Consider the following 14,986-nt stretch of genomic DNA (forward strand, 5'->3'; position numbering starts at 1 on the left):
TCTTGACAAGAAATATATAATAAAATTGAAATTCATGGATTTGCCAACTTTCCTATGGCCCACATAACAACATATGAATGAAAATATGACAAATTACTACTTCATTCTCCTCTGCTCCTCTCTTCTAGATAAGTTTGCTCTAAAACCAAGAGACAAAATGATAGTTTCCTTTGTTAAATAATCTGGGAAACCCAAGAGCTTACCTATATTTCACTGAAAAGTGGTAACCAAAAATTATATTATAAACAATAACAACTAATTCAGCTAATATTTACTGAATAGAAATACTTGCCACACATTGTGCCAAGTGTCTTATACACATGACCTCATTTAATCTTCACAATCTTATAAATTAGGTACAAGTATTAATATTTCCATTTTATGGATGAAGAAATGGAGGCTTAGGGAAGCTGGTAATTCATTCAAAGTTGATGGAAATTACTTAACAGAATTAAGATTTAAACAGAGTTGCCTAACTCCTGAGCCTGAGCTCTTAACTCCTATACTATAATATTTCCTGCTGGGGGGAGGTAAGGTTTATTTTCTTAGATTTGGCAAGAATTTCTGAAATTCCTGAAATTTCTGTTTTCAAAGCACCAAAAATAACAGCATTATTGAATTCCAGACAGAGGAACCAGCAAATAGATGGAAAGGCCATGAGGCAAGATGTTTAAAGGCTCAACCAAGGGACCAGTGTAGGTTTAGCACAAAGCCTAGGAAAGAGTGGAGGATGGAGTCAGAGAGGTGACAAGGCACCAAAGCATACCTCTGTAGGCCACCAGAACTCTGGCTTCTACCCTGAATGCAGCATAAATCTACTGATAGGCTTTCAATAAAACTGTCATGTTACCCAACACAAAATAATTTAAAACGATCATTATGGCTACAACACAAAATAATTTAAAACAATCATTACGGCTACTGTGAAAAAAATAGATGTGGGAAAGATGACAGTTATGCCTACAAGGAGGCAACTGCAATAATTCCAGTGAAAAACAACAGTGGGAGGCCAAGGCGGGCAGATCACAAGGTCAGGAGATTGAGATCATCCTGGCTAACATGGTGAAATCCCGCCTCTACTAAAAATACAAAAAAAATCAGCTGGACATGGTGGCACGTGCCTGTAGTCCCAGCTACTCGGAGGCAGACGCAGGAGAATGGCATGAACCCGGGAGGTGGAGCCTGCGGTGAGCCGAGATCGCGCCACTGCACTCCAGCCTGGGCAAAAGGGTGAGACTCTGTCTTTTAAAAAAAAAAAAAGAAAAAGAAAAAAAGAAAAACAACAGTGCTCAGGATCAAAGAGAGATGGAAAAAGGTAACGAGAAATAGATATTGGACATATTTTAAAGCTGAGCCAACAGAAATCTTAGGATTCTGTTGGATGTTTATAAAATAAAGGCTATAATGCAGAAGAAAAGCCAAGCCATAAGTAAGTCGCCACACATATTTCAAAGTTATATCCTTAAATAGCTAATTCTTTAATGATCAAGTGACAAAGCTAATGAATTTTTTTCCATGCTGAAAATGTCACTGGGCCAGCCCTCATGGTTGATTCCTATAATCCCAACACTTAAGGAGGCCGAAGCAGAAGGATCACTTGAGGTCAGGAGTTTGAGACCACCCTGGAAAACACAGCGAGACTCTGTCTCTACAAAAATAAAAAATAAAAATAAAAAAATTAGCTAGAAGCAGTGGTGCAAGTCTACAGTCCTAGCTACCCCTGCTGAGGCAGGAGGATTGCTTAAGCCCAGGAAGTCCAGGCTGCGGTGTGTTATTATCATCCCACTGCACTCCATCCTGGGCGACAGAGCAAGACGCTGTCTCAAACAAACCAACAAAATTCTATGAGCATTTTATAATAAGATATGAAATCTCCAACAGCAATGTCTATAAAATTACTCTAAACAAGAAGAAAAATGTGTTAAGTGCACCAATTAATAGTCTACTCCATGAACTGTGAAGCCATATAATGCTAGGCTAATATAGGGCTAATTTCCCTCTTACATTGGAAAACTGAACACTAAAGCTATTCAAGATAAAAGCATGCCTTAAGTATTTGTAGCGGAAGCCTAAAAAACAAATGTAGTGACAAAATTAAATAACAGAAAAGATTATATCCAAATAATTACACCAGAAACCAAAATGTTAATTAATCATTACATTTTCTTATTCATATACAAAATATTTTAAAGATAAACATAAAAATTCCTGTAACTTGCAAGAATACAAAAAAAAGGGACAACACTAAGACTAAAATTATAGTCATTCAATTAACCAACATTCATTGGTCAATTAAGAGGGACACACCAAATAAACGATAAACTATAATGTATACTACACAGTGGAGTACTACAACTGAAAAGAACAATGACGAGTATCTCTATACTCCACTAGATAGTGATCTCCAGAGTAGACTGTTAAGTGAAAAAAGCAAAGTGGAGAAATACGTGTGTGATATTCTATCATTTATTACAAAAGATGGGGGGTTAATATTTCAATAAAAATAATACTTTTATTAGCAAACTAGAAGTTAGTTTTTTAAACATTTTTTATAGGGTATGGGATGAAATATGATGGTAGAGCAGGTATTGCCACTGGAACTAGTATTTTACGTAAATTATAAAACAAAATTAAAATTTTAAAAAGTAAACTCAAGTGATTTCAACACATAGTAACCTGATGGTATATTCCAAGTTGAATATACTAAGGACAAAAAGAAATGCCAACAAAACAAAACCATCAAAAACAAAACTTTGAATGATTTCAGTAATCACACTGGTGGTGGTGGTGGTGGCATTATTATACTCAGTGTAATGTATGTGTAATACATGATGAAGCAAATTAGTAATTACGTGTTACTTTAATCCTGTGCTTCCCAGCAATGTATGAGAGGAAAGACAGTGAAACAGGTTAGAAGAAGTTAAAGAAAAAAACACTTTGGTGCTGATTTCGACCTGGAAACAATGACCAACCTAATAGCAATGAGCACTCTCAGTAGCCATCCTAAGGAACAGCGTTTCTTGGAGAAATGAGGACTCCAGGCCTTGGGCAGGAATATAAAAGATTAGTCTGGAAAATCTTGCAATACCAGACAGTAAGGAAACTTTTAAAGACCACTTAATTTGGTCATGTCCCAAGGTCTTAGGAAGCCAACTTCAAGAGCCTCTCAATGACCAAAGATGGTTCAATTTGCCAACTGATAAGGATAATAGCTGCAATGGACTGAAACATATCAATATGTTCAAATGGGAGTCACTTCCAAGATGTCCAAATAGGAACAGTTCCGGTCTGCAGCTCCCAGCAAGATCTACGCAGAAGACGGGTGATTTCTGCATTTCCAACTGAGGTACCTGCTTCATCTCACCGGGACTGGTTGGACAGTGGGTGCAGCCTGCAGAGGGCGAGCTGAAGCAGGGTGGGGTGTCGCCTCACCCGGGAAGCGCAAGGGGTCGTGGGATTTCCCTTTCCTAGCCAAGGGAAGCCGTGAGTGACCGTACCTGGAGGAGCAGTATACACCTGCCCAAATACTGCACTTTTCCCAAGGTCTTTGCAACCAGCAGACCAAAAGATCCCCTCCCGTGCTTGGCTCGGTGGGTCTCACGCCCTTGCTCGCTGCTAGCACAGCAGTCTGAGATCGACCTGCAATGCGGGAGCTTGGCGGGGGGAACGGGCATCTGCCATTGCTGAGGCTTGAGTAGGTGGTTCTAGGCTCACAGTGTAAACAAAGCGTCAGGGAAGCTAGAACTGGGCAGAGCTCAGCAAGGCCTACTGACTCTCTAGAATCCACTCTGGGGGCAGGGCATATTGGAACAAAAGGCAGCAGACAGCTTCTTCAGACTTAAACGTCCCTGCCTAACAGCTCTGAAGAGAGCAGTGGTTCTCCTAGCACAGCATTCAATCTCTGATAACGGACAGACTGCCTCCTCAACAGGGTCCCTGACCCCTGTGTAGCCTGGCTGGGAGACACCTCCCAGTAGAAGCCAACAGACACCTCATACAGGGGGGTGCCCTTCTGGGACAAAGCTTCCAGAGGAAGGACCAGGCAGCAATATTTGCTGTTCTGCAGCCTCCACTGGTGATGCCCAGGCAAACAGGGTCTGGAGCGGACCTCCAGCAAACTCCAAGAGACCTGCATTTGAGGGGCTTGTTAGAAGGAAAACTAACAAACAAAAAGGATTAGTATCAACATCAACAAAAAGGACATCCACACCAAAACCCCATCTGTAGGTCACCAACGTTAAAGACCAAAGGTAGATAAAACCACAAAGATGGGGAAAAACCAGAGCAGAAAGGGTGAAAATTCCAAAAACCAGAGCACCTCTACTCCTCCAAAGGAACACAACTCCTCACCAGCAAGGGAACAAAACTGGACAGAGAATGAGTTCGACAAGGTGACAGAAGTCGGCTTCAGAAGGTCGGTAATAACAAACTTCTCCGAGCTAAAAGAGCATGTTCTAACCCATAGCAAGAAAGCTAAAAACCTTGAAAAAAGGTTAGACAAATGACTAGCTAGAATAACCAGTGTAGAGAAGAGCTAAATGACCTGATGGAGCTGAAAACCACAGTACGAGAACTTCGTGAAGCATACACAAGCTTCAATAGCCAATGTGATCAAGCAGAAGAAAGGGTATCAGTGATGGAAGATCAAATTAATGAAATAAAGGAAAAAGAGACGTTTACAGAAAAAAACAGTAAAAAGAAACGAATAAAGCCTCCGAGAAATATGGGACTATGTGAAAAAATGAAAACAACGTTTGATTGGTATACCTGAAAGTGACGGGGAGAATGGAACCAAGTTGGAAAACACTCTGCAGCATATTATCCAGGAGAACGTCCCCAATCTAGTAAGGCAGGCCAACATTCAAATTCAGGAAATACAGAGAACACCACAAAGATACTCCTCGAGAAGAGCAACCCCAAGACACACAATTGTCAGGTTCACCAAGGTTGAAATGAAGGAAAAAATGTTAAGGGCAGCCAGAGAGAAAGGCTGGGTTACCCACAAAGGGAGGCCCATCAGACTAACAGCAGATCTCTTGGCAGAAACCCTACAAGCCAGAAGAGAGTGGGGGCCAATATTCAACATTCTTAAAGAAAAGAATTTTCAACCCAGAATTTCATATCCAGCCAAACTAAGCTTCATAAGTGAAGGAGAAATAAATCCTTTACAGACAAGCAAATGCTGAGAGATTTTGTCACCACCAGGCCTGCCTTACAAGAGTTCCTGAAGGAAGCACTTTATAAACATGGAAAGGAACAACTGGTACCAGCCACTGCAAAAACATGCCAAATTGTAAAGACCGTTGACACTATGAAGAAACTGCATAAATTAACGGGCAAAATAACCAGCTGGCATCATAATGACAGGATCGAATTCACACCTAACAATATTAACCTTAAATGTAAATGGGCTAAATACCCCAATTAAAGGACACAGACTGGCAAATTGGATAAAGACTCAAGACCAATTAGTGTGCTGTATTCAGGAGACCCATCTTACGTGCAAAGACACACATAGGCTCAAAATAGAGGGATGGAGGAAGATCTACCAAGCAAATTGAAAGCAAAAAAAAAAAAAAAAAAAAAAAAGAGAGCAGGGGTTGCAATCCTGGTCTCTGATAAAACAGACTTTAAACCAACAAAGATCAAAAGAGACAAAGAAGGCCATTACATAATGGTAAAGGGGTCAATTCAACAAGAAGAGCTAACTATCTTAAATATATATGCACCCAACACAGGAGCACCCAGATACATAAAGCAAGTTCTTAGAGACCTATGAAGAGACTTAGACCTCCACACAATAATAAGGGGAGACTTTAACACCCCACTGTCAATATTAAATGGATCAACGAGACAGAAAATTAACAAGGATATCCAGGACTGGAACTCAGCTCTGGACCAAGAAGACCTAATAGACATCTACAGAACTCTCCACCCCAAATCAACAGAATATACATTCTTCTCGGCACCACATGGCCCTTATTCTAAAACTGACCACATAATTGGAAGTAAAACACTTCTCAGCAAATGTAAAAGAACAGAAATCACAACAAACTGTCTCTCAGACCACAGTGCAATCAAATTAGAACTCAGGATTAAGAAACTCACTCAAAACCACACAACTACATGGAAACTGAACAACCTGCTCCTGAGTAACTACTGGGTAAATAACGAAATGAAGGCAGAAATAAAGATGTTCTTTGAAACCAATGAGAACAAAGACACAACGTACCAGAATCTCTAGGACACATTTAAAGCAGTGTATAGAGGGAAATTTATAGCACTAAATGCCCACAAGAGAAAGCAGGAGTGATCTGAAATTGACACCCTAACATCACAATTAAAAGAACTAGAGAAACAAGAGCAAACAAATTCAAAAGCTAGCAGAAGACAAGAAATAACTAAGATCAGAGCAGAACTGAAGAAGACAGAGACAGAAAAAAAAAACCTTCAAAAAAACAATGGCTTTTTAAAAAGATCAACAAAATAGATAGACAGCTAGCAAGACTAATAAAGTAAAGAGAGAAGAATCCAATAGACACAATAAAAAATGATGAAGTGGTTATCACCACCAATCCCATAGAAATACAAACTACCATCAGAGAATACTATAAACACTTCTATGCAAATAAACTAGAAAATCTAGAAGAAATGGATTAATTCCTCGACACATACACCCTCCCAAGATTAAACTAGGAAGAAGTTCAATCTCTGAACAGGACAATAACAGGTTCTGAAATTGATGCAATAGCCTACCAACCACAAAAAGTCCATGACCAGATGGATTCACAGCCGAATTCTACCAGAGCTACAAAGAGGAGCTGGTACCATTCCTTCTGAAACTATTCTGATCAACAGAAAAAGAGAAAATCCTCCCTAACTCATTTTATGAGTCCAGCATCATCCTGATACCAAAGCCTGGCAGAGACACAACAAAAAAAGAGAATTTTAGGCCAACATTCCTGATGAACATCGATGTGAAAATCCTCAATAAAATCCTGGCAAACCGAATCCAGCAGCACATCAAAAAGCTTATCCACCACGATCAAGTCGGCTTCAGCCCTGGGATGCAAGGCTGGTTCAACATACGCAAATTAATAAACGTAATCCATCACATAAACAGAACCAACAACAAAAACCACATGATTATCTCAATAGATGCAGAAAAGGCCTTCGATAAAATTCAACAGCCTTTCATGCTAAAAACTCTCAATAAACTAGGTATCGATGGAACGTATCTCAAAATAGTAAAACCTATTTATGACAAACCCACAGCCAATATCATATTGAATGGGCAAAAACTAGAAGCATTCCATTTGAAAACCGGCACAAGACAAGGATCTCCTCTGTCATCACTCCTTTTCAACACAGTATTGGAAGTTCTGGCCAGGGCAATCAGGCAAGAGAAAGCAATAAAACGTATTCAAATAGGAAGAGAGGAAGTCAAATTGTCTCTGTTTACAGATGATAAGATTGTATATTTACAAAACCGCATCGTCTCAGCCCAAAATCTCCTTAAACTGATAAGCGACTTCAGCAAATTCTCAGGATACAAAATCAATGTACAAAAATCACAAGCATCCCTATATCCCAAAACAGACGGAGAGCCAGTGAACTCTCATTCACAATTGCTACTAAGAGAATAAAATACCTAGGAATACAACTGATAAGAGATGTGAAGGACCTCTTCAAGGAGAACTACAAACTACTGCTCAAGGAAATAAGAGAGGACACAAACAAATGGAAAAACATTCCATGCTCATGGACAGAAAGAATCAATATCATGAAAATGGCCTTACTACCCAAAGTAATTTATAGATTTAATGCTACCCCCATCAAGCTACCCCTGACTTTCTTCACAGAATTGAAAAAAACTACTTTAAACTTCATATGGAACCAAAAAAGAGCCGGCATAGCCAAGACAATCCTGAGCAAGAAGAACAAAGCTGGAAGCATCACACTACCTGACTTCAAACTTTACTAGAAGGCTACAGTAACCAAAACCGCATGGTACTGGTACCAAAACAGATATACAGACCAATGGAAAAGAACAGAGGCCTCAGAGATAACACCACACATCTATCAACATCTGATCTTTGACAAACCTGATACACACAAGCAATGGGGAGAAAGATTCCCTATTTAATAAATGGTGTTGGGAAAACTGGCTAGCCATATGCAGAAAACTGAAACTAGACCCCTTCTTTACAACTTATACAAAAATCAACTCAAGATGGATCAAATACTTAAACATAAGACCTAAAACCATTAAAATTCTAGAAGAAAACCTGGGCAATACCATTCACGACATAGGCATGGGCAAGGACTTCATGACTAAAACACCAAAAGCAATGGCAACAAAAGCCAAAACTGACAAATGGGATCTAATTAAACTAAAGATATTCTGCACAGCAAAAGAAACTATCATCAGAGTAAACAAGACAACCTACAGAATGGGAGAAAATTTTTGCAATCTATCCATCTGACAAAGCGCTAATACCCAGAATCTACAAAGAACTTAAACAAATTTACAAGAAAAAAGCAAACAACCCCATCAAAAAATGGGCAAAGGATATGAACAGCCACTTCTCAAAAGAAGACATTTATGCAGCCAACAGACATATGAAAAAATGCTCATCATCACTGGTCATTAGATAAATGCAAATCAAAATCACAATGAGATACCATCTCACGCCAGTTAGAATGGCGATCATTAAAAAGTTAGGAAACAACAGATGCTGGAGAGGTTGTGGAAAAATAGGAATGCTTTTACACTGTTGGTGGGAGTGTAAATTAGTTCAACCATTATGGAAGACAGTGTGGCGATTCCTCAAGGATCTAGAACCAGAAATATCATTTGACCCAGCAATCTCATTACTGGGTAGATACCCAAAGGATTATAAATCATCCTGCAATAAAGACACAGGTACACATATATTTATTGCAGCACTATTCACAATAGAAAACACTTGCAACCAACCAAAATGCCCATCAATGATAGATTGGATTAAGAAAATGTGGCACATATACACCATGGAATATTGTGCAGCCATAAAAAAGGATGAGTTCATGTCCTTTCAGGGACATGGATGAAGCTGGAAACTATCATTCTCTGCAAACTATCACAAGATCAGAAAACCAAACACCACATGTTCTCACTCATAAGATGGAGTTGAACAACAAGAACACATGGACACAGGGATGGGAACATCACACACCAGCGTCTGTGGGGGGTCGGGGGTCAGGGGAAGGATAACATTAGGAGAAATACCTAATGTAGGTGGCGGGTTGATGGGTGCGGCACACCATCATGGCATCTGTATTCCTATGTAACAAAACTGTACGTTCTGCACATGTAACCCAGAACTTAAAGTATAATACAAATAAAATAAAATAGAAAATATGTTCAAATGCATGAGCTCCTAATATTACTTAAACTAGAAAAAAAAATTAGTCCCTACTGAAGGTAGATAGCAAGGAAATTCATTATTTAAAAAGCCAGTACATAAGGAGAAATAATAAAGAATATATTCTGTCTCCCCTATAAAAATTGTACTGAGGTAATATGGTTTGGCTGTGTCCTTACCCAAATCTCATCTTGAATTGTAGTTTCCATAATCCCCACGTGTTGTAGGAGGAACCCAGAGGGAGGTAACTGAATCATGGGGGTGGTTACCCCTATGCTTCTGTTCTTATGACAGTGAGTGAGTTCTCATGAGGTCTGATGATTTTATAAAGGGCTTTTCCCCCTTTGCTTGGCACTTCTCCTTTCTGCCGCCATGTGAAGAAGAATGTGTTTGCTTCCCCTTCCACCATGATTGTAAGTTTCCTGAGGCCTCCCCAGCCCTGTGGAACTGTGAGTCAATTAAACCTTGTTCCTTTATAAATTACCCAGTCTTGGGCAGTTTTTTACAACAGCGTGAGAATGGACTAATACAAAGGGTAACCAAGTAGTAGAGGTGAGAAAGTTTATTTTACAAAAATATTCCAACTAATAAATAAAAAAGAATGACAATTAAAATGTTACCATTGTATAGTTCCTATGTTTTCATCTAATTATTTCTTCAGTCAGAGAACTTGGTTTTCAATGCTTTGCACACAGTAATTCAATTATAATTTATGCCACAGATGTATAACGAATTGATAATTCAAGATTGGAACAATAAATTGCATACATGGTTCTTGGGCTCTAAAATCATTTGCCTTTTCTAGTATGTCCAAAGTCATACTGTTCCATTTTATTTTTGATCCATAGCCAATGACACTAACACTGTAATTTTTAAGGAAGAGTATGCCTTGATGTGATAGTGGAAAGTTTATACTGCTTATATTAGTTTGCTAGAACTACCATAATAAAATGCCACACACTGGGTGGCTTAAACAATAGAAATATTATTTTCTCACAGTTCTGGTGCCTAGAAGTCCAATATCAATGTGTCAGCAGCTTTGGTTTCTTCTTAGGCCTCTCTCCTTGGTTGGTAGATGGCCGCCTTCCTGTTTCTTCACATGGTTTCTTTCCTCTCTATGAGAGGGGCCCTGGTGTCTCTTTTTGTCCAAATGTCTTCCTCTTATAAGAAAACCAGCCAGACTGGATGAGAAACAACTCCATCAGCCTCATTTTAACTTAATCATCCCTTTAAAGGCCCCTTCTCCAAATAGAGTCACATTCTGAAGTACTGGAGGTTAGGGTTTCAACTAAGAATTTTGGGTGACACTATTCTGCCCATAATACTGATTCAGCACCCCAAAGGAAAAGAATGATGTTAATGCATACATTTTAGTATCTGACCTGATATATACAGTAGGTGCTTAAATATTTATTGACTGCGTAATTTTTAAAACATGTTAATCAAAGTAATAATATTCTTAAGAATGAAAAACTCAAGGCAGTGAGTATTTATTAAAACAATGCATATGCTGAGCATAAAATCAGGCTCCACAAACTCACCTATTTGTCCTCCATTCCATTCTGGAGAAAGGACATTACTAAACAACCTCTATTTTTAGTTCACCCTAGGACTTCTACCTTGTTAAGAATGAGCAAAAGTTGAGGGTAATTATTTTGGTGAAAAGGTGAGATAATTGAGCCACTGTATGAAGAGCCATCATTCATCTACCTATTCACTTGGCTTCTATTACGCTACAGACCAAATGTAAAATTGTTAAATGCCTAGAAATGAAACTGTAATCTGACATTCTTTGTTCTACTATTTCCAACAGAGGTTAAAAATTTAGAACTCAATGTATCCTAATCATCCTCAAATCCTCAGAGTAAACTAATCTAGGCTTAACTGCACATATCAATAGGGATGAATTACTTCTATTCTGTGCATAAATGCAGTTAGTAAAGAAGCATATAAACAAACAACTGATGTGTTAGAGATGATGATGAATTTGCCAAGAACATCAGAAATGCTTCCTGGAAGAAATGACCCTTATACAAACCGCATCTTGAGAGTCTGGTAGAAGCTTAGCTCAAGTAATTCAACAGCAGGCAAATAAACTATTACAAAGAAAGACACACTGATGTAAACCAGTAGGGAATGTTAAGGAACTAAAAGTAGTCCAGTATTGACAGACTGAAAAATGTGAGGTGGAATGCAATATGAGAAAAAAGACTTAGGAAGAAACTAGATCTTTCCAATTTTATAAATAATCTTAAATTACTGAGACTAAGTAGATTGGTCAAGCACACAAAGCTAGTGAATGGCAGAACTAGGATTTGCAACAAATTTAACTCCAAAATACTTCAGTTACCACAGTGACCATAGGCCCCAGTTTCCTATCCCCTGGTTTATAACTATTGTCTCCATTATTATTATTGTAAGTGCTTTCTTTCATGCCTATAAAACACTGATCTGTGGACTATCTTCATCCTATCAATTAGGCCACCAGACTATTATTTTTCTATACCCAAGAAAACTAGGGTTTCATTAATTTCACTTAATCATTAGTGAAATTAACTGCTGAAAGAGGTGTTTTTAATGTATTTTTTTCTTTTTTTGAAAAAGGGTTTCACTCTTGTCACCTAGGCATAAGTGCAATGGTGCTATCTCAGCTCACTGCAACCTCTGCCTCCCAGGCTCAAGCAATTCTGCTGCCTTAGCCTCCAGAGTAGTTGGGACACATCATTGTGCCTGGCTAATTTTTTTGTATGTTTTGTAGACATAGGGTTTTGTCATGTTGCCCAGGCTGGTCTCGACTCCTGAGCTCAAGCGAGGCCTCCCAAAGTGCTGGGATTACAGGCATGAGCCACCATGCCCAACCTGCTAAAAGAGATTATGCTGATAAAATAACTGAGCATTCGGAAGGATTTTGGGCTATCATCACCTTAACAGATCATCCAGTATATGCTAGAGTTAAACTGCCTTTTATAAAAACAGTCATTATTTTAAAAAAGAATCTCATGTGGCAGAAAGAAGAAAAAGGAAAACTTATTCTTCTAATTTTAATCTGGTTCAAGGAAACTCCATAGTTTATAGCACAGTCATAAATTCAAACTAAAGTAATTAGATTAGCAACTATAGTCAACCTTGGCCAAAAAAGGTCACTTTTGTTTGCACAAGTCCTGTAAAGCATATATTCCATATCCCACCCTCCAAAAACTGAAAATAGTCACCCTACTGATAACATTAGCAACTGCAACAAACTGCTTATCCTTCCTCATACTTCTTATATACTAGCATGTAAAAGCTGAATATGCCAAGATATTTACTTTTCCTAGCTACAACATGGACAAATGACCAGGACCAGGCCAAAAGAAGTCCCATTATGGGATGTCTTCAGCAACTGGAGGGCTCTCTGGGAAAGGTTTTCCTCTTTGATGTACACAGAATACAGAGAGGATATTTTCTACTTGCAATCCATTTTTTTTATTTGCTTTTGGATATGGATATGTAAAACACAATTCTAGAGTTGTGGCAATCATCTTGTAACCAAGAGGGGAGAAGGCTAAGAATAAAGTCCATTTTGGGGAAATTCAGAAGAAAAAACTGAAAGATCCCAGGTCCTTGCTGACATCACTGACTGGCTTAATAAACCTAAATGTTCTTCCTCTAAATGATATTTTACCCTGTATAACAAGTACCATTATTCTTTAGGTCATTTTAAATTGGGTATTCTATTACTTGCAGCTAAAAGCATTCCAACTGACACAATAGGTCTGTGACCTAATCAAGTCTATGCAAAGAAATTATTCAAGACAATTAATATTGTCTTTTCAAACTCAGAAACATGAATACAAAAAGGAAACATAAGAATTAAACATCTGAAGAAAGAGGTTGAGTTTTCATTTTCCCAGTGTAGGTACAAAAGGTAATGGTCAAAAGTTAATATGTACTATTTCCTATGAGCCAGGTCCTACGTTTGATGAATTACTGCAGTTAATCCTCACAACAAACCTAGGAAATACTACTTTATAGAGGAGAAAACCAAAGCCTAGAAAAGTTAAACAACTTGCCAAGGTTATACTCCTTGATAGTGATTGAGGAGGCATTCATATTCCATATCAATTAACTACAGAGCCTAATGATTAAGTATAGTTAAAGATAAATGCACAATTATCTGTTTTTTTTTCTATGAAGAGATCTAAGTCTTCTGTTGAGCAGGAAAAGTCCAAAAAGGAAGTAAAGAACTTGAGATTGAGCGGGAAAAGTCCAAAAAGGAAGTAAAGAACTTGAGAATCACGATTGTTAGGTTTGAACAACCACTGCTGTTTTGCAATGGGAAAAAGACTTCCTCAGTTTATATACAAAGAAATCACGGCTCAGAAAGAGGAAACAAATTATGGAAAGATGTCGTATAGTTAGTGGCAGAGTCAGTAGTAAAATTCGCGTAATTCAGACCTTATCGTTCCCAGGCCGGAGTACTTTTCATTTCACCATACAGTTTCTGCCTTAAAATTGAGATACTGTATCTCCAGCACAAATGGGGAAAAAAAGCAAAATGTACAGAGATAAAACTATGAAGGCTTACTAAGATATTTACAGAGTAGAATTCCCATATTCAATATTTATTCATTGATAAGCTTTCATATATGAGCAGAGAGACAACAAAACTGTTTACTGTGTGGATAGATAGTAATAAGAAAAATAATTTAATGAAAAAATTATTTTTCAAGATATCTGTACTTCCATTGTTAAATGCTTTAAAAAAAATCACATGTTCTTAGTATGTACCCACACATTAAAGGTAGTAGAGAATACAATGACTATTTCTCATTGAATTTTCTAAAAAATGTATTTTTTAAAAAAGACAATCTTCAGAAAAACTAAGTAAACAGGCTCACTGGAGAACTATGTATGATATTCTCCCTATAGCAATGTAACCCAGCTGCCAAATTTATGATTATAAAGGAATGAGTTAGACTGCTAAGTATTAACCCTCAATCATTTGACAATGCTCTAGCTGTACTCAAAAGAAAAAAGATGGAGACAGAGAATGTGTACAATTACTAATGTTAATACAAAGTACCAAAGGCCAAAGAGGGTGGGGAGACAAAAAGAAGATCTGATTCTGAGAATATATGGATTCCCAATAACCACTTATTTTCTTTCTTGGAAAGAATAATTTTCATGAATTAAAGTAACATTAGAGTTCACTCATTTATCTTTATCATTTCAATAAACACTCAGGTCTGTCAAACAGTATTAGAATAAAATTAAAACACAGAACTGGCTTACTCTGCAATATCAAGATATCCACAGGAAGCTGCTGCATGTAGTGGTATCCAGCCTTCATTATCAGGTTGATTAATATTTGCTCCATTTTCTACCAGAAACTTCACCATATCAACATTGTCATCAATGCAAGCCTAAAAACAAAACAGAAAGCAAGATTGGAAAAAACACGAATTAACACTCCAAATAATACATCAATAGAATAAAATTCCTACTTTGTAGCTTTTATAATACAAATATTCTCTGTAAATAAATCTGCTGCTATCTTGACTATACTCTATCAAATATGCTAATGACACTAAATTGTA

At 37.8% G+C, this 14,986-nt stretch overlaps 1 protein-coding gene across 6 annotated transcripts in view; it reads right to left on the reverse strand.

The window, feature by feature from the left end:
- The window catches only part of PPP1R12A (protein phosphatase 1 regulatory subunit 12A), a 166,306-nt gene that overhangs the window by 89,470 nt on the left and 61,850 nt on the right, over positions 1-14,986 (reverse strand). For all 6 annotated transcript variants that reach the window (XM_024257404.3, XM_024257406.3, XM_024257405.2 and 3 more), the window contains exon 2: positions 14,682-14,812. In XM_024257404.3, the coding sequence (XP_024113172.2) occupies positions 14,682-14,812 (131 nt within the window). The remainder of the gene's footprint in view (positions 1-14,681; positions 14,813-14,986) is intronic.

Source organism: Pongo abelii, chromosome 10, assembly GCF_028885655.2.
Source record: "Pongo abelii isolate AG06213 chromosome 10, NHGRI_mPonAbe1-v2.0_pri, whole genome shotgun sequence".
NCBI classification, from domain to species: Eukaryota; Metazoa; Chordata; class Mammalia; order Primates; family Hominidae; genus Pongo; species Pongo abelii.